Source organism: Ursus maritimus, unplaced genomic scaffold (assembly GCF_017311325.1).
Source record: "Ursus maritimus isolate PB19 unplaced genomic scaffold, ASM1731132v1 scaffold_23, whole genome shotgun sequence".
Classification (NCBI taxonomy): Eukaryota; Metazoa; Chordata; class Mammalia; order Carnivora; family Ursidae; genus Ursus; species Ursus maritimus.
The window spans coordinates 43903745-43923794 of NW_024424786.1; the positions used below are offsets into that span (position 1 = coordinate 43903745).

The 20050-nt window shown below is 56.1% G+C and overlaps 1 protein-coding gene across 1 annotated transcript in view; it reads left to right on the forward strand.

Moving 5' to 3' along the window:
* ANO1 (anoctamin 1) overlaps positions 1–10959 on the forward strand; it is an 83100-nt gene extending 72141 nt beyond the window's left edge. Inside the window, exons 26-31 of the mRNA XM_040638789.1 lie at positions 805–858; positions 1777–1904; positions 2010–2091; positions 3435–3973; positions 7477–7582; positions 9236–10959. Coding sequence (XP_040494723.1) covers positions 805–858; positions 1777–1904; positions 2010–2091; positions 3435–3973; positions 7477–7582; positions 9236–9478 — 1152 coding nt within the window. The 3' untranslated portion in view covers positions 9479–10959. The remainder of the gene's footprint in view (positions 1–804; positions 859–1776; positions 1905–2009; positions 2092–3434; positions 3974–7476; positions 7583–9235) is intronic.
* Positions 10960–20050: the final 9091 nt, after the last annotated feature.

Sequence of the window (20050 nt, forward strand, 5' to 3'; positions counted from 1 at the left end):
AGCCCCATTTGGGAGCAAGGCTCTTTCAGAAACGGCAAGTCCAGACTTTTAAAAACACATCATCCCAATCTGTAAACACCAGTCAGCATTTTCAAGTAGCACGAGAGCCCTACAAAACACCCATGCGCCGGGATGTGGCCCAAGGGCTGCCATCGTGCTCTGATGCCAGCAGCCTGGTTGGAAGGAGCTTTCAATGCTTTTGCAGTCACTCAGCAAATGTCAAGCGAGCAGTGCCGAGCCCCAGGTGCCAGACAGCATGCGAGGCCCGGGAGGGAAGCAAGGATGTGCAGTGCACAGCCTCCCCGGGAGCCCAGAGTCTGCAGAGACGCCCCCAGCCCCAAGCAGCCGGGCAGGAAGCGCAGAAATGCTGACCTTGTAAGGAAGCGTCACCCCTGCCATCGCCCGCTCTCTTGCATCCCCGTCGGTGCTCTTGAGGGGAGCCAGACAGGGTGGGGTGGACCTGGTACCAGAGTGTGCACCGCGCGTTCCAGCAGGGAAGAAGGTTGAGAACCACTGCTTCCGTGGGGAAGCCGGAACAGAACCCATGCCGTCTCATCGCGGATCAGGGCCTGGCTCCCTTGGGTGGCAGGGCTGCTCATAGGAGGCAGGCCGCCGTTGCTTCCCGCACAGCCTGGCAGAGACGGGTCCGCAGTGCCCACCAAACGCTTGCTGTGTGGAGCGGTCACCCGCCAGGGCTGCGGAGCGAGCGACCGGTGCGCCTCGCACAGGACCTCAAGGGCTGCGTCTGAGCCTGCGGCCTCCACTCTCAGGTCTCGTGGGCCTGTGCTCTCGCTGTCTTTGCAGATACGGGTCCAGGGGGCCTCCCAGCGCTCACTGCTAGGGCAGAAATGCCCACTGGTAGCTCCCCCTGGCCGAGCGGCGGTCTCCCCAGCCTGCCACACTCTTCCATAACAACACGCATACCAGGCCGCTCCCCTCCCACCCTCTCTCGGCAGTGCTGGTTATGCCCGTCTCAGCGGGGTCCAGGGCGGGGAGAGACCACCCGGGACAGGGCTCTGAGGCCCACAGTGCCCGTGATGCGTGCCTGGCCTGATAGGGCCCAGCTGGGCTGGAGGAGAGGGTCAGGCAGGGGCCCTGACAGGCCTGGCCTGCTCTGGGCCCTCAGATAAGGCGCTCCCTCGCCGGGCCCTGCTGGCCTCGTCCTGCTGGGGAGGCCAGGGGAGGACCGCCTGTTTGGCCGCTGGGAGGACCGCCTGTTTGGCTGCTGGCCCAGTCCTGCTGGGGAGGCCAGGGGAGGACCGCCTGTTTGGCCGCTGACCCTCACCCCTCCACCTGCAGGCAGGCTGAGCCCGAGCCCCAGAAGCTGACCTTCTGCACACAGGCTGGAGGACCGCCGTATATGGCCTTCTGCTCGCCCATAATTAGGTGCAATGCTGGACCTCAGGGTGGCAGAAACGGGGGCACCCAGACAGGAAGTGCTCTGCACCTCACTGCCGTCAGGTCGTTCTGCTCGGGTCGTGACCCCAGCGTCCCCAGCCCGGGGCCCTGGCATTGCTCTTTGACCCCAACATACAGTTAGAGGCCTGTCCCTAAATTCTTCTAGCATCAGAGCGACATGTCAGGGCCAAGACATGGAAACCTCATGGGTTTGGTCTGCACCTACTCTTACGTGGACGCTTTTGGGCAGGAACCACATCCAAATTGAATCTTTGTCCGTCTGGAAGGAAAGGCTTCATCTAGGCCAGTTAGCAGTCCGAGCAGGTTCACGGGTGCAGAACCACTCAGGGAGCAGCTGATTTGAAGCACCCCTTTTAGAAGCTCCAGTTTGCCTCCAAACAGCTGCTGAGCCGGGACCGCCGAGGCTCTGTCATCAGCCAGGATCCCCCCCGAGCTCCAGAACATCTGCTCATTCCCACAGACCTGCCCACCGAGGAAGGGACCAAGCCGGTCCTGCTCGCCTGCTGGCCGGGGTTCCTGACAGCCTGCTGCTGAGCCGACCTGAAACTGTGCTTCTCTCCCCCCCCCCCCCCCCCCCCCCCTGTCTCCAGCTTCTATGCAGCCCAGGCTTCTGGAAGCTTCTCCTCTTCAGACATGTCCCTTGGTCTATTGAGAGGTTGGGATGAGCTGTGGGTGAGAACGACGAATTCTCCTCGACCTTTTTCTATAACCTTGAGCAAAATTCTCCACCACACTCACCCTGGCCCCTAACTCCATTCCCTCCCCAGAGTTCTGAGAATATAAGAGAGAGAGAGTGAGAGAGACAGAGGGGGCAGAGACAGAGGCGGAAAGAGACAGAAATTCCTCCCTAGCAATCATTCTCTCATTTTTAAAAAGTTAGCTTTGTCCCTTTATATGAAATGCACGCCTATTCTTTAAAGTTTCAGGAAGTGCAGAAACACGGAGACGAGGGCGAGAAGCCCATCACCTACTACACACACATAGCTTGCTGAGGACTTTGCTGCCCCCACCAGCCTCTTGCCAGGCAACCCTGCTCCCCAGCATCTCATCCACACCCTCCTGCCACATGGTGCCACCCCCATGTCCTCTCCTCCCCCTGAGGTTAGGAGGGCGGTGGCCCCTGTGTCATGAGAACCAGCCCTCTGCCCACCCAGGTCCACATGACTCTTCCAGGGCCTGGATCACCCTGGGCTTAGCGGTCTAGCGGTCCCTAGCCCATGCTTCAAAGCCAGGGCTGAACCCCAGCCATGTGAACGACCATTAGACAGCCTCGGAGGTCCGCAGTGCCACCACCCCGTGACCCTCACCCCTCCACCTGCAGGCAGGCTGAGCCCGAGCCCCAGAAGCTGACCTTTTGCACACAGGCGGCCACTCCCTGGAGCAGACACAGCCTGGGGCCTGCACGCCCGCGATGCTGGGTCTGGGCACTGGGCCCCCACAGCACAGGAGGTGAAGCTCAGCCCCGGAGAAGAGATTCTTGGAGCCCTGGGACACTCCTCCCCTGCTGGAGGCGGCCCCACTGCCCAGTCCAGGCTCGGAAACCCCTGTTAAAGGGCCATGACAGGCAGAGCGTGCATACGGGGCAGCAGCAGCTCCTCATCCTGACCTGGGCGGGCGAGAGGGTGCAGGCCTCCAAGGGGGGAGGGCACGTTTTGATTGGGGGGGCAGTGCTGGGAATGCGATGCAACCGTCTGGAGCACAGGGGTGCTGTGAGCAACTGGAAACCAGCGACACTTCTCACGGGAACAACCAACAATAGTAGTCATGGCAGCTAGCATTTCTCGAGCCTCTAGAATGTTCCAGGCCCTTCTACGCTCTTTGCATGCATCCACCCACTCGTGCACACACAGCCTTCAGGGAAGGGACTGTCATTGCCCGTCATACAGGTGAGACAGTCAAGGCACAGAGAGGCCCGGCGACTTACCCAACACCGCACAGCCAGAAAGCAGCAGGGCTTGACCTTACCCCAGGCTGCCAGGCTTTCAGTCCCTGCTCTGGTATTGGCACCACACCAGCTGTCCCCAGAGACGGCTCTGGAATGGGATGAGCTGAGTCAGAACATCACCGTTGACAAAGCTCTTTCTACTCCCACGTTCCCTTTCAAGTACACCAGGAAGGTGAAGCATGCAGAGCACAGAGAGGTTAGGTGGCTTGGCCGAGGCCACACAGCCAGTGAGAGGCAGCATTTGTCCCCAGGCCTTCCTGCTCAGGGCTGTCCCGTTCCCTACACCCAGGTCCTCCCAACATTCTGGTCACCTTGCCAGCTGTGGGCAGAGTGTCACGTGGCCAGGCCCCAGGGCTCTCTTGGGGCGAGTTCCCCTCCCGCACCCGGCCGGGAGTCTGCACTCACCGCCCTGTCCCCGGCGCAGGCGTTCGTCATCTCCTTCACATCCGACTTCATCCCTCGCCTGGTTTACCTGTACATGTACAGCGAGAACGGGACCATGCACGGCTTCGTCAACCACACCCTGTCCTCCTTCAACGTCAGCGACTTCCAGAACGGCACGGCCCCCAGTGACCCCCTGGACCTGGGCTACGAGGTGCAGATCTGCAGGTATGGCTCTCAGCGTCTCTTTCTGAAAGACACATGTGGGTTTCTGGGAGACCCCTGTTCAAGCAAGGATTCTTTCAGAGGCAGGTCACGGAGTTCGAGCTTGCGGCGGGAAGTGACTTACTAGTTCCTTTCTTTAAGAGGGCAAGGATAGCTTCAGATATGGCTGGATCCAGGGGCTACAGTTTGCCGTCAGGCCCCTTCTGGCACTGCCTCCCAGCTTTGCATTCCTCCATGGTGGCATTGGGTTCTGGAGGCAGTGAAGACACCTTGTCTGCCCAGCCATCCTGGTGGCAGATGTCTTTCTCAATAGTCAGCAAAAGTCGGAGTGAAATCTCACTGGCCTGTCGTGGACCACGTGTCCATCCCTAAATGAAGTGCTGTTGCCGGGGGGTAGAGGCTAGAGCTGGGGCGTGTGCCAGGGGTGGGGTCACAGTCAGAGAATGAAGAGGTCCTCAGGAAAACAGGGTGCTCTGACTTGGGGGAGGGGTACTGGATGCTGGGCAGGCCAACTGAGATGGCCAGACCTGTGGGGCCCCACCTGCTGGCCAGACGCTTGGGGTGTGCAAGGAGCACCCCAGGAAAGATGGAGGCAGGGCCAGGCATGGGAGGCAGAGCTGAGACCTGGCCATTCCCTGAGCTATTTTCTACCTGTGCCACCCTGGGTTAGGGTCTGGGGATCCAGGACTGGCACAGTCCCTGCTATCCAGGAACCTCGGTGCAGATCAGTATAAAGGGGGGATCGTAGTTAGAAGCCCGGATGAAGGGTGGACACAGTGGGGTCACTCCAGGGGACAGGACAATGTGGGCAAAAGCACGGAGGTGGGAATCAGTATGAGCTACTCCAACCCAGCTGAGATCCAGGCCACAAAAGACCTCAGGGGCTAAAATACACGTCACAGAGCCCGTGCGGTAAAGCTCGGTCCCTCCTGCACGGGGAGGCCGCTGACCCCTCTTTGACACATAGGTCCATGAGGCTGGCTGGCATGTCTCTGTCACCTTGACTGAGGAAAGGGGAGTGGGGGCAGCTGCTAGGGTCCAGGGTACTGAACAACATGAAGTAACTTGCAGCGATAAGACAGGCTCAAGAAATGGGAAAACGCACCCCACCCCACCCCGCCCGGAGCCATGGGGCAAAGGAAAGCAGGCGTCCCTGGCTCGGGCGCTCCTGACAGCACCGCAGACAGCGGGTGTCCCCGCTGGCCCTGAGCGACTCTGGCGCAGGCACACGGTGTTCTCTTCTGCGTCAGGGCGGGGATGGCGCCTGCCCTGGGCCCAGGTACGGCAGTGGAAAGGAACGAGTTAGAGCCGGGTCTGCCAACGAGACAGGGCGCGTGACACCGCAAGGCCTGCAGTGCCCATCCCGGCTCCAGCTTTCCAAATCCCGCCCACACGCTTCCACACGCGTGTAAAGGGGCCCGAAAATCAGAGAGGCCGGGAATGATCCCCTCCCAGCTTTGGCGTGGTCACCTTGGAGAGGGGACAGCCTGAGGCTCCGGAAGTGCAGGGAAGGGGGCTCCAGACACCCTTCCCGTCCTTCAGCACACGCACGCTCCAGGCTGGCGCAGACAGGTGGCCGCCCGCCCCGGACCCCCTCTCCTCCCGTGGCACCGACACTTTCCCTGCATTGTCTCGACACTCCACGCTAAGCGCACAAGCTTGACCTACTTCGCTGAAGGCCCAGTTTAGAGGAAGAGGAATTACAAGCAAAGGAGGCAGGAAGATATGTGGTCAGAAATTCCTTCTGAGATGTCCATGTGGCTATTCACGGCGCTAGCCTCGGTTTCCAAGCACAGGACGTTGGGTCCCAGACGTTGGCTAAGGGAGCAGCTCCGTCCCACGCATCAGCCCAGGTCCTGGCCACATGGGGGAGAGGCCAGGCTGACAGAGCCCAGACCCATTTATAAGAGTCTTGTAGATTTACCCCCACGGAGTCAGAAGACCGTGGATCAGACCACTCCGCTCCCCGGGATTTGGGCTCCAGCCAGGCCCTCCCCGTCCGTGGGCCAAGATCCTGCAGTGCAGGCCTGGGAGCTCCAGGCCCTCGCCAGCCGCACCCACGCAAGCTGCCTCTCGCAGGAATTGGTGGCAGCAGGCACAGCACCCAGGCCAGCCTGGGGCGGTGGGTGTGGGAGACGCAGGGCAGCACTCAGAGCTTCAGGTCGCTGCCGGCTGCCATTTAAGTCTGCAATGAGGCAGGCACGGTCTCATCTCATCCCCAGAGCCACCCCAGAGAGGGCATTATCAGCCTCCCCGGGGGCGCAGGCAGGCTGGGTGCCAGAGCTAGGCAAGGAAAACGTAAGATCGTCTCTGATTGAGGTCAGTGCAGATGATGGGAAGTGGCCTCTGGGCAGGGCTAAGTGGGCTTTGAGGGATGCTTAGGAGTTTGCCAGGCGACCCCCACATATTTCCTAGCATCTCAGTGCAGCTGGCCTTGAGCACAGAAAGAAAAGGGAGGAGTGAGTGTGCGTGGCCTCTGACGCTGGGAGAACAGGGGCTGCCTGTTCCCATCAGAGAGCGGTTGTACAAGTCCTGTGTCAGTCTGCAGCTGGCGTCCAGATAGGATCGTTCCCAGAGAGACCGAGCCGATCTCTGGGTCTGGCAGCTTAGCACCCAGCGGCTCCTCGGAAGCCCCCGTCCAGTTTCCTCCAGGAGTAAGGCTCTGTGGGTGAGAGGCCCTGTCTGTTGTGTATTCCTGAATGTCCGCCCCTGAAATGGGAGCTGGAACATAGCAGCTGCTCGCTAAATGCTTCTCATGTGACGGAGAGTTTGCCAGACTGAGGCCCAGAGAGGCCAAGCCACTGCACGAGAACACACAGCAAGGTGGTCACTGGTTCCAGGGCCAGGCCAGGGCTGTGCCCCCAAAGCCAGGTGCCTCCTCTTCCGGCCTCCCCGCCACTAGACCTCAACGACCAGCAGGGGTGACCTACCTCCCTGAACCCAGAAACTGCCCCCACCTCAAGTTTATTCTGACGGCCTTGGGGAAGCTTTTCCCATGTGCAGCACAAGATCAGCCCCATTAAAGCCAACAGTAGCCTCTGAATTCGGGGTGCAGCTGGAGGGCCTGGGGGGAGACAGCACCCCGGTTATCATCCTCACCACGCTCCCACACTGGGCATCTCAGGGCTTCTGAGCAGCAGAGGACGGGGCCCGCGGGGTTCTCTGAGGGGGGACAGTGCGGGCCAGCAGGGCGGTGGACGGGCAAGCAAGAACGATCACGTTCCATAGAGCAAGGGTCGGTGGGAAGGCCCCGGCAGGGCGGGGGGGGGGGGGGGGGGGGGTCTGCTGGGCAGGAAGTCAGTGGGCGGCGTCTACACCATTACGTCAGGGAGAGGGGCAGACAGGGTTGTGTACGGACAAGGAGAGAACAGCCAAGAAGCTGCAGCCGGAAGAGAGGACGAAGGCCAGTGGAGGCTTTCCTGCTGCCAGCTCAGAGCCGCAGGGCGCCAGCCAGGAGCCCCGGTTCTGCTTGAAGATCCCCCGTTGATTCCTGTCTGTCTCTGCAGGTACAAAGATTACCGGGAGCCCCCGTGGTCAGAGCACAAGTACGACATCTCCAAGGACTTCTGGGCCGTGCTGGCAGCCCGGCTGGCTTTCGTCATCGTCTTCCAGGTGTGGCAGGCCCTCGTTTCTGGAAGGTTTGAGAAGCGGGCACTGAGCAAGTGTTCTGAGCCCAGGACGGGGTCAGAAGGCCGGAGCTGGCCCACGTCGGGAGCATTGGGAGACCTGGAGGCCTGGCAGCCCTGGGTCCCTGTACAAGGACACGTCCTAGGGAGGCAGAGGGAGGGCCTGGGCCAGCACTGGTGGTGGGATTTGGACCTTTTCGGAGAAGACAGGGTTAGTTTGATACGAGTGGTCTTTATTGAAGGAGACGGGGAGGAAGGGAGACCCAGCTCGGCTTCTCACCACCTCTGTGTAGAGAAGACACCCGGAGGACAGGACCAGCACAGGCAGGAGGAGGGCAGGGGGGTTCCGGCCGACTCTAGCCCCTGGCCAGGAGCCAGGGCACCCAGCTTCGTCTGGTCTCTGGGGAGGGGACGGGCTAAGAACTCAGGTCAAAGGGATTCCCAGTGGACAAGACTGGAGACTGGGGACCAGCCTGGTGCCCGCAGCAACTACAGTCCCAGAGCTGGGGGGGGCATCCTCAGCCACGTGGGCCCAGCCACGGTTCACTTGTGTACTCCTCACATCTGGAATCCCAGGGACTGGATTCAAGCCCCAGCTCTGCCGTTTACAGAGAGTGTGGCTGCAGGCAGACTTCCACCCCCTGAGGCCCTGCTGCCTCACCTTCAGCTTTCCATAACACTCTGCAGTGGGAACAGGCATCTGGGGCTGAGTTTACCAGAAGCAGAGCCTGAGACAAGGATTCTGTGCAAGTGGGTTATTGAAGGAAGCTGCCCAGGAGAGAGGAGGGAGAGCAACAGAGGGGGAGTCTCGGCTGGAGACAGCCTCACCTGATCCTGCAGGGAGATCCAGAGCACGAATCCCAGCACACACAGGCCCCACTGGAGGCGAGAGAGCACCTTTTGTCTGCCCGTGTCGGCTGGGCACTGGCTGTGGTCTATTCAGACCAAGAAGAGGCAGATGGGAGGGGGTTTCCTGGAAAGGAGGCAGCTGTGAGCATCAGCAGCCAGCACTGGCCACAGCTGGGGGCTGGGAGCACCAGCCAGGAAAGGGTCGGGGGGCACCAGCACCATCCACAAGGTGGCTAACAGCCAGATGTGCTAACAAGGGATAGCTGGACAGAGGTTTTAAAAACCGATTTCAGTTCTGTAAAAGCAGATCATTTGTTTCCTCTGCACCCGAGTGTCTCCGAGGGGGAGCAGACTTTCAGGGTGGCCCCGGGAGGCCTCGCAAATTGCAGAAGGGCCTGTGGCATTCTCAGAGACTAAGTTCCCTCTGGGTTTTGTGCTATTTCCATTTTAACGATTTTCCTTAAAGCCTGACACTTGTTCTATTTGGTGATGCTGACCAATCCAGTCATCTCTTAAGCTTCCCAGGCCTGGGATTCAGAATTATTCAGAAACTTGCTATTTACTGAGCTCAGAGTCTTTGTAGAAGTCAGCAGCCGTTTCTGGATGGCCTGCTGGCTGGTTTCCTGCCTCATTTATACCTTGGGGGAAACCGAGGCCAAGGGAGCCCCAAGTATGTGTCTCAGGTTGCAGGCTGGGAGTGACGGGGTGGGGGCGGAGGCGGGTGCAGGGGAGGTGGGGAGCATCTCCTGCCATCCTCCTCCCCACCCCCACACACTGACTCTCCTTCCAGAACCTGGTCATGTTCATGAGCGACTTCGTGGACTGGGTCATCCCGGACATCCCCAAGGACATCAGCCAGCAGGTGCACAAGGAGAAGGTGTTGATGGTGGAGCTGTTCATGAGGGAAGAGCAGGGCAAGCAGCAGCTGCTGGACACGTGGATGGAGAAGGACCGGAAGAAGGATGAGCCGTGCAACAACCATGGCCCCAAAGCCTGCCTGGACAGCCCCGAGTACCCCGGGGGCGCCCTGTAGCTGCCCCTGGCCCCCCAGCCGACGGGCGCCCTCCCCCAGCCAGGCCCGGTGGCTCCTGTGTTCGCCGCAAACCTGGAAGACCACCTTCTGATGGGACAACATTCTTCTGTCTTTTTTCTGTTTTTTTCCTCCTTGTTTTTGCACAAAACCATACGCAGGGAATTTTTTTATCTTTAGTATTCAAGGTTAATCAAAATGGTCGCTGGGCATAGGGTGAGAACACGCGGGCATGCGGGCGCTTTGCAGAAACAGTTCTTGGGAACCACGGGTCTCCTTTGCAGTGGAAGGTGAGCAGAGGCCTCCAGGAAGTGTCTTTTCGAATCTGCCCGATGCCTTTAGAGAGATTTGAGATGGTGTTGCAAAGCATTGGATAAACGTCGTGCAGTCTGGGAGGGAGAATGGAAGAACGAGGTTGACACCCGTTCCAGAAGGCTCTCCTGCCACCAGGTCGGAAAAGTCAGCCGGCTTTTCATCTTCTGTTTTCTGTAAGTTCAGAAACCGAGACCCTCCAGCCAGAAGGAGAGGTGCCCTGGCCCTGTCCACTCAGAGGGCCTGTGAGCTTAGAATTTACTCTTGGAGAACCTCGGGGCAGCAGGTATCCCTCAAGGCGGCAGGTGGCCCACGCTGTCGGGGTCCCTACTGTCAGCTGCACACCTGCCCCTGCGCCATGAGCCGACCTCAGAACTGTTCATCTACTTGGTGGGACAGGAAAAAAAAAGAAGAAGAAAACCAGGTGGGCAGAAAATGAGCAGAGAGGACCCCAGAGGCATTTCTAACGATGGCTTCAGGTTCCAAGAAGTCTTAAGGCATCAGGAGAACATTCACAGCTTTAGAATATTTATTGGATTTTTTAAAAAATCAATTCTAGGGTGGATTTGAGGGTTTTTCTCTGTCGCTCCAAGGTGGAAGGAGTTTATTTTATTAGTTAACCAATATCGTTGCGAGGAATTTGAAACACTGTTACTACCAAAGATTTTTATTAATAAAGGCTTCTATTTTGGTAACACTTCTCTATATTTTTACTTACAGGAATGTGACTGTGGGACAGTTACCATTTTAAAGCCTGTACAAACGAGTCTCACAGACGGCAGGCGTGATCTAAATTTGCAGCCATACGCTAACCAATTCTCTGAAATTTCTCAAGCACCAAGAGAAACCTAAAAAGAAATGTTTCATCGAAGGGCGGGGACACAGCACATGCGTTTGCCGTGCACGTGTGGTCGGCGTGAGGTCAGCCCCTTCGGCCGCCAACCCCGACCGCCGTCCGTATGTGTTTGCTGCAGTCGTGGGGGCGCTCCTAGTTTCTCTTGTACAGTAAGTAGTTGGAAATGGGGTTTTTGTATATAAATATTGTATTAAAAATTAGGTGATGACCCAAAATCCTTTTATGGAAACCATTTTTTTTTAAAAAGTGAATGTACACAGATTCACAGAGGACCGTGGCTGGACCTTCATGCAACTAAATAAATTTGGATACACAACCACTGTCTTCACTCGAACGCTGTCCGTGTGACCTGCACCCCAGGAAGCTCGAGAGGCTGTCCCCAGGGCCCCCTGGCTGAGCTGCAGATTCGGGAGGGACCCTGGGCGTCCACACCCCCCAGTGCCAGACGCGTGCATTGTTCTGGGTGCTCCTGGGACGTCATCTCTCTGTGAGTGTGTGTATGCGTGTGCTTGTGTGTGCACGTGTGTACATGTGTGTACGCACGGGCTGTGTGCACACGGACGTGCACTCTGTGTATCCATGTGTTTGCATGGGCACGTGTGCGTGTGCGCGCGTGCCCGTACCTGCATTTATGTTGGGATGGGAGCCGTGCTCACACCTTCCCAGCATCCTCTTCCACGACCCTGAAATTCCCACCCCTGGTCCCACCAACCCAATACGGTAGCACTGAGGATTCCGTGGACCTGAAATGTCCCCAACCCTCCTGGGGACCCACCTAGGGTCACCAGTGTGTTCGTTTGGGCACGTGGGGACCTTTTCCAGACTACCACCTCTAATCACCACCATTTCATGAAAGAAAGGTATTTTTCACAGCCAACGCCAGCAAAGCCACGCAGCCCTGCTAGCTGGGGACAGTCCTTAGAAACCTCTCCGCGTGGTTCCACCTTGGAGAGCTTCGGCGCCCCCTAGTGCTTCCGTTCCTGCGTCCTCCAAGAAAATCTGCAAAGCTCAAGCTCCCAACGTCCCGGCTGCCCGCTGTCAAGAACATCCTTCCAAAGTTTTGGAAGTGCTTCCTTTGTCCAGACATGAAGGCAGCACCCGGGGTCAGCATCACAGGGACCTCCCCTCCCCATGGGTCCTCCCACAAGCCGTGAGGGCCCACGTGACAGAGGAGCGGCCTCAGAGTAGGGAGGTGACTTGCCCAAGGTCACAGGGCTCCTTAGCACCTAAGCCAAGACTGGCACCCAGACCTTGTAGACATTCATTCATGCTATGTCCCAGCACACAGCAGTGGACAAAGTGGACTGGTCCCTTCCCTCAGGCAAAGACTTCTTGCAGAGGGTGTGAGGTGCCTAACCAGAAAATGGACCCCGGAACCGGATAGTTTCAGAGGAAGAAAGAGATGCTGATAAAATAGAACAGGGTTGGTCAGGGAGGACCCTGGGGGCCTGAGCAACAAGGAGGCAGGATGTCGAGTCCTGGAGGAAGGCAGGACAGATCAGGCAGCAGAAGGGCAGTGCAAAGGCCCCGAGGCAGCAGACAGCTGACTGGAGGGGAGGGGCATGGAAGGCAGCAGGAGGCAGGGTGGGAGGGGTAGCCAGGACCAACTCACACAGGGTTCCCTGGCTGCGTGAGGATTTCGAGCTTGGTGGTAGATGCCACAACGGGATCTGAGTGGTTTTAACCAGCCCAGTGGTGGGATCTGACCCACCTTTTGAGGTCATGGCAGCTGTCGGTGGGGGGGGGCGGGAATTGCAGTGGGATGGATGGGAAGCCAGAGAGGGGTGTTGCGGAAATGCAGAGGGCGATAGTAGGGCTTGGATGAGGGTGGTAGAGGTGCGTGGAGGAAAATCAAAAGATGATGTCACAGAGACCTGGGATCTGGCCGTGGAAGGACCCCCAGAGATCAGCTGGTCAGCTGGCACTGTTATTTCAGACAGGAACCATGAGGCCCAGGGAGGGTCAGGGCTCCAGAGCAGTCACACAGCAAACCGGCAACACAGCCGTCTCTCGAACCTAGGCCCCATGACCCCCAACACTGAACAGTGTCTGCTACTGGTCCTGGAGTGGTGTGGTGCCCATGCACAGAGGACAGTGATGGGCAGTGGCCTGCAGGGGCCTGAGGTCGGGCTGGGGTCACTCGTGCTTTGGGGATTCTGCTTCCCTCCTCAGGTAGGGGCTGCCGTGAGCTGCATCCAGCCCAAGACAATCTCCATTTGATAGGTTCAGTGCTGGCTAATTTTTTTAGTTGATATAATATATAAAAACCAGGTAAATCTACATAAAAACCCAGATTTGAATGAATTTGAAAAACCCAGAATGAATTTGAAAATTCAAGCCATCTGACAACAAACACAGCCCCACTTTTCAGCATGTCACTTTGGGTGGGTGGGATGGATGCATAGATGGGTGGGTGGATGGATGGATGGACGGATGAGGGATGGATGGATGGATGGATGGATATGGGTGGATGGATATGGGTGGATGGGTGGATGGATATGGGTGGATGGATGGGTGGATGGATGAATATGGGTGGATGGATGGGTGGATGGATGGATATGGGTGGATGGATGGATGGATGGATGGATATGGGTGGATGGATATGGGTGGATGGATGGATATGGGTGGATGGATGGGTAAGTGAATGGACAGATGATGGATGGATGGATGGATGGATGGATGGATGGATATGGGTGGATGGGTAAGTGAATGGATGGATGGGTGGGTGGATGATGGATGGATGGATGGATGGACTGATGGATGACGGATGGACGAATGGATGGGTGGATGCGAGGAGGGTGGATGGATAGATGGAATGATACATATGTGGATGCGTGGGTGGATGGACAGATGGATGGGGATGGCAAATAGACTGACAGCTGGGGCTTTCTGCCTTTGCGCTGCATGGACCTCGGAGTCAAGCTGGCAGGGGTTTTGGTGGAGGAGGTGAGGGGGAATGTGGAAGGTAAGCTCTGATGCCTTCTGGAGCACAGATGTGTCCGCGGCAGGCAGCCCACCCACTGCTCACTCACACAACTCTTGGCAGAGGAGTGGGTGACGCCTGACATGCTGACTTGGACCACCCAGGCATTTTAACCTGGTTTCCTCAGATGGGCTGGTGTCTGCCGCTCCCGCCAGGAGCCTGCCAGGGATGCCTCCCTGGGGAAAAGGTAACGTTGTAGATGCTGAGGGCTGATTTCCTCCGCTCCGCCAAGTAATTGATTTGCCGTGTTCCATTCTCATCCCCCCTTCTCTTCACGCCTGACCCCTGCGCCCTCCAGGCTCTCCCCCACCCCCACATTTTTACTGCAGCATGACATCTAGGAAACTGTACATCTTACGTGTGCAATCGACTGCCACACACACCTGTAGCCAGGACTCAGAATGTCACAACCCCTCAGCAGCCTCTGAACACCCCTCCCACCGGGTGGTGACGGGTCCTGACCTGCTTCCAGCTGCAGACCGGGGAGCCTGGTTCTGCTTGTCGGTGGCTGCTGCCTTCTGCTGGCTGACTGTGGGAGCTGCACCAGGGAAGGAAAAGCCACAGCCCGCGGGATCTGTGCTAGCTTTCTGGCTGCTTCTGGGGTAAATGACCACGAACTTACAGGGCTTAAAACAACACAAATGCATTATCTTTATTGCCATAAGTCGAACATCCAACACAGGCCTCACTGGGCTACAATCGAGCCATCTGCAGAGCTGGACCCCTTCTACCGTCTTCCAGCCAGCCATGGGGGACAGTCCTTCCCTATTGACAAGGACTCGGGGTTAGACTAGGTCCCCGGAGATCACCCAGGACAATCTCCCCAGCTCCACAGCTGGATCTTTATCACGTCTTCTTCCACGTAAACTAACTCAGCGCTGGAAAGGAGAATGTGAGCATTGTGGGGGGCCATTTTTTGCCCTAATGTATGCCTTCCCATCATCAGGAAAGGGTCTTTTTCTTTGGAAAAGACTGACCAACCTGCAAGCAAAGTCCACAGTCCCTGGATATTTGAGGAAAGACTTTATCATAAATGAGACTAAAACAAAAGAAAAAGTACCCAGAGGAACTCGGGACAAGGAGAAACAGAAAGGAGATGATTCTGCTCATTGTCCTCCCAAGATCAGTTTGCATCCATGAAAGCAACAAATGCTTTCTCTTAAAACAAACAACAAAACAAACAACAGAAAAAGGCACAACACTGAGACAAAATACGTAAAAGGACTTGATCAAAATTTTAAACTTTTGTGCATCAAAGGACACAGTCAACATGAGGGTCAACTCACAAAATGGGAGAAAACATTTGCAAATGGTATTTCTGATAAGGGAGCCCTATCCAGACTATAGAAAGAATCTCCTCAACTCAACAAGAAAAAGACAAGCCGCCCAGTGCAGAATGGGGAGAGGACTTGAACAGAGATCTCCCCAGAGAAGACAGACGAATGGCCAATGGCACGTGAGAAGATACTCAGCACCATGAGTCAAGTTAAAACCACAGAGAGATACCACCTCACACCCACTGGGGCGGCTACTATCCAAAAACAGAGGGTAATCAGAGTCAGCAGGGATGTGGAGGACGGGACCCCCGTGCACGGCAGGTGAGACCGTAACACGGTGAGACCACGGTGGAGACACAGCGGTGGCTTCTCGAACACTTAAAAATAGATTGACCATATGACCCAGCAATTCCACTTCTAGGTGTTCGCACAAAAGAATTGGAATCAGGGGCTCAACAAGGTATTTGTACATCCAGGTACACCTGTGGGGTCCCCTCCGGTCAGCTGACAGGGCAAAGAAGGCTCAGGCCCAGCTTACAGGTGGGTCTGTCCCGGGTTCAGGAGATGCCACCCAGCGTGGACAGCTGCCACGCTACAGCCCCTCCCCAGGATGTCCCCGAAGGATGTGGTGGAGGGAAATCCTCCCGGGGGGCAGGACTTTGGGCAGTGCACCTGCTTGTGCACTGTGCTCGGAAGGAGAAACAGCCAGACGTGAGATTACACGCTGATTCCTGGGCTGTGGCCAGTGGTTCGGCTGGACGGTCGGGGACTTGGAAGGACCAGACCGGGAAATTGATGACAAGGGAATTTGGAGAAGAGGTGTGTGGACAGGGAAAACAGAGATATCTGTGCCCCGTGTGATGCCCACCACAGGGGGAGCTCGGCAGTGGACTTCTATTGTCAGGAGGGCAGGATGGCCTGTTCTGGGGGTGCCAGGCAGCCCCTTTCCCCAGCCACCCTGACCACTGACCCCTGGGCTCCTGCACAAAGTGGCCGCGGCGGCAGCGGTGGAGGCCACGCGTGGCTCAGCAGCAGGGACGTCATGCACCAAGGCGCACCCGGCTCTGGCCCCCACTGCGTGCCCCGTGTGCCAGCGGCGGACACCCACACTGAGCCCTCACCCGGCACCCGTCCTGGGGCGACCACCCAGCCACCTGATGGCAGGCCAATGGCACTGGACAGCCCCCATGGTGGGAAGGCTGGGCTCTGTTCTTACTGGAATAGACACTCGGGATACAGATTTGCCTTCCCCTCATGCGGCACTTCCACCGAGACATCATGGACCCCTAGAACATCCCACCCGCCATCCTGGTGTCCCACCCGCCATCCTGGTGTCCCACCCGCAGCTTTGCACAAGAGCTCGGTCCACGGCAAACGAAGTGGGGCCGTGGCTTCACGCTCACGGAACTCAGTGGTCTCACCGTGAGCCCACCATCCTGTAGCCGCTGGCTGATAGGACAGTGGAATGGACTTTGAAGGCTCGGTTCCAGCCCCAGCGAGGTGGCAGTACCCTGCAGGGCCGGGACGGCGGGCTCCTGAAGGTCGTCTGTGCTCTGAGTCAGTGACCGACATATGGGGCCATGTCTCCCAGAGCCAGGATTCACGGGCCCAGGAATCGGGGGGTGGAAATGGCCGGGGCACCACTCACTATTACCCCTAGTGCCTCCCAGCCGAACATTCGCTCCCCGCCCCCACGACCTTGTGCTCTGCTGCCCTGAGGTCTCCGTTGCAGAGGGAGGGATGCTGCCGTCAGAAGACGGTGATTCCAGTGGACTGGAAGTTCAGTCTGCCGCCCGGCCACCCTGCGCCCCCTGGGCCCCTGAATTTACAGGCAGAGAAGGGAGGTACAGCGTTGTGGGGGGGGACTGATCCTGACCGCCAAGGGCACATGGGACCACTCTCCACAGTGGCGTTAAGGAAGGAAGAGTGTCTGGAACACAGCGGGTCCTGTAGGGCGTCTCATAGTTGGACCACCCCGGGTTAGGGTCGATGGAAAACCACAACGACCCCAGCCAGGCAGGACTAGGAATGGTCCAGACCCTCCAGGAAGGAAGGGGTTAAGTCACTCCACCAGGTTGAGAACCAAGCAGCTGGGGTGCTTGCTGAAGGCAAAGGGCCTGTGGAATGGGGGGTGGAAGGAGGCGCTTACAAACACGGCCTGACCACAGGACCTACTGCCATTACAGAAATGAGGGCTGTGTTTGTGTCATGAGTATTTCCTCCCGATCTTCCTATGAATCTGTGTGTGTGTCTTTGTTTTCTTTCCTCTCTTATCCCCTTATCATATAGCGTAATATACACTGACTTTACATCACGAGAACTAAGGACTGTGAATGTCACATCACAGTATTTAAGCTAGGCGGTATCAGAAGAGTAAACATCGGGGTGCCTGGGTAGCGCAGTCGTTAAGCATCTGCCTTCGGCTCAGGGCGTGATCCCGGTGTTCTGGGATCGAGCCCCACATCGGGCTCCTCCACTGGGAGCCTGCTTCTTCCTCTCCCACTCCCCCTGCTTGTGTTCCCTCTCTCGCTGGCTGTCTCTATCTCTGTCAAATAAATAAATAAATAAAATCTTTAAAAAAAAAAAAAAGAAGAGTAAACATCCCTCCAGGCCTTTACTTCCTGTTCTGGGGAAGGCGTTAGCACATTTTCAGGTGGACGCAGGATACATTTTATCGTGTTAGGTGGAATCATGACCTCCTCGTCGTCTTTATCTGGAGGTTAAGTATGGTTTAAGGAAATGTGTATGGGTGCCCAAACTAAGACAAATAACAAGGCAATGGTACAAACAACTTTATGCTCACAAATTTCTACAGCTTAGAGGGGAAAAAAGAACCAATTCCTCAAAAGCTGCCCCAACTACCAAAACTCAATCGAGATGAAATAAACAATTCAAATGCCCTTATAACCATCAAAGAAATCGAATTCATAATTTAAAAGTTTCCCCAAAAAAATCTCCAGGCCCAGATTCTTCCGCTGGAGAAATCGGCCAAACGTCTGAAGAAAAATTAACGCCAGTTTTTCATAATCTTTTCCAGAAAAGAGAAGAGGAGGGAACACTTCTCGACTTATATTATGAGGCCAGTATTACCCTGATACCAGAAACAAACCAAAAACAGTGGGAGGAAAAAACTACTTTTATGAACTGAAACGCAAAAATCCACAACAAATATTAGCAAACAAATCCAACACCGTGAAAAAAGAATTATACGCCATGAGCAAGCGGGATTTATTCCAGCTGTGAGAGGCTGGTTGGACATGCAAAGCCAAGTCCACGCGGGGCGCCTGGGTGGCTCAGTCCGTTAAGTGTCCGACTCTTGATTTCAGCTCAGGTCACGATCTCAGGGGGGTGAGGGGGAGCCCTTTGTCAGTCTTCGGGCTCAGCAGGGAGTCAGCTTGAGATTCTCTCTCTCCTTCTCCCTCTGCCCCTCCCCCCACTCATGCTTTTTCTCTCTTTCTCTCAAATAAATAAATGAATCTTAAAAAAGAAAGATTCATGCAACCCACCACATCAGTAACCTGAAGAAGATAAATCATGTAATCATATCAACTGATACAGAAAAAGCATTTGACAAAATTCTGCAACCATTTATTATTTCAATGGCAGCAACTAAAATTCTCAGCAAGTTAGGAGTAAAGAAGCATTACCTAAACTTGATAAAGAGCATCTGCAAGAAAAGAAAAGAAAAGAAAAGAAAAGAAAAGAAAAGAGAAGAAAAGAAAAGAAAAGAAAGGAAAAGAAAAGAAAAGAAAAAGAAAAGAAAAGCTCACAGCTAACATCCCACATAATGCTGAAAGACCAAATGCTTCCTTCCCCCCTGCTTCCAAGGGTCACATTCTGGCAGGAGAGATGGGTGAAAAGTGCAGAGCAGGAAGCCAAGTATTTGGTAAATCAGGAGACGAGACATGTGCAGGGACAAAGAAACAGGGTTCGCCCGCAGGGGTGTGGTTTGACGCTCCTTGGTTGACCTCCTGCCTCGAGGGGCTCCTTCTCAGCCTCTTTCACAGTCTTCTCCACTTCTCTCAAACAGGTGGACCCCCAGGGCTCAGCCCTTGACCCTCTTTTCTGTCTGCTCCCTCCACAGAGGTGACCTCATCTTGCAAGCGCTCCAGGTACTATACTGGTGAGGGCTGTCCAGGGAAACAGACTGATGGGATATACAGAGATCTATACAAGAGACGATTTGTCATAGGAATTGGCTCGAACGATCATGGAGGCCGAGAAGTCCCACAACGCACAAGCTGGGGACCTAGGAAAGCCAGGGGTATAGCTCAGTCTGAGTGTGAATGTCTGAAAATGGGGTGGGGGAATGGTTCTCAAGCGGAGAATGCAAATTCTCCCTTCCTCCAACGTTTTGCTCTATTTGGACCCTTAACGGATTGGATGATGCCCGCTCGCACTGGGGAGGGCCATCTTCTTCACTCAGAGCGCCAATTCAAATGCTCAACTCTTGCAGAAACACCCTCAGAAACATCCAGCCTCTGGTTGACCAGCTACCAGGCAGCCCTTAGCCCGGTCAAGCTGACACCTAAAATTCACCACCACACACACCATCTACCTGGTGAACACTCCCCAGTTAACGTCTCCTGCTTAAGGTCTCCTCCTCCTGTTAAGGTCTCTGTTCCAAAACCTAGTCCCGTGCATGTCACTGTCCAATCAACATCTCTAGAAGGTCCTCCCTAAACCCCCACCCACCCACCCAAACCTCACCTGGATTAGTCAGAGGACCTCCTCATCCTTCAAACTTTACAAGGGTCCTCAGTCCCCCTCCATTACATACACCCCCAAATCGAAAGAAGGCTGCCTCCTTCTCATCCCCACCCCTGCTCTCAGTCCACATACCCTCATCTCTCATCAGGGTTATTCAGCTTTTACACATGGCAGAGAGACCCTCCAAAAATGTAACACCGAGTTCATAGCAGCATTATTCATAACAGCCAAAAGGTGCTGTTAAAAAAAGGAACAACAGGCCCAAAATGGAGTCACTTTTCCCCAGGGCAGCAAACCAAGACTCACATGCCGGGTCCACCGCTCCCAGGAATGTAACCTCAAACTAAACGATCTGGGGTTCCCTGCTGGGCACTAGAGGGGTGATCTGCATGATAGACCCCCACCTTCCCCCAAAGGAAGGTGACCTTGCCAGAACA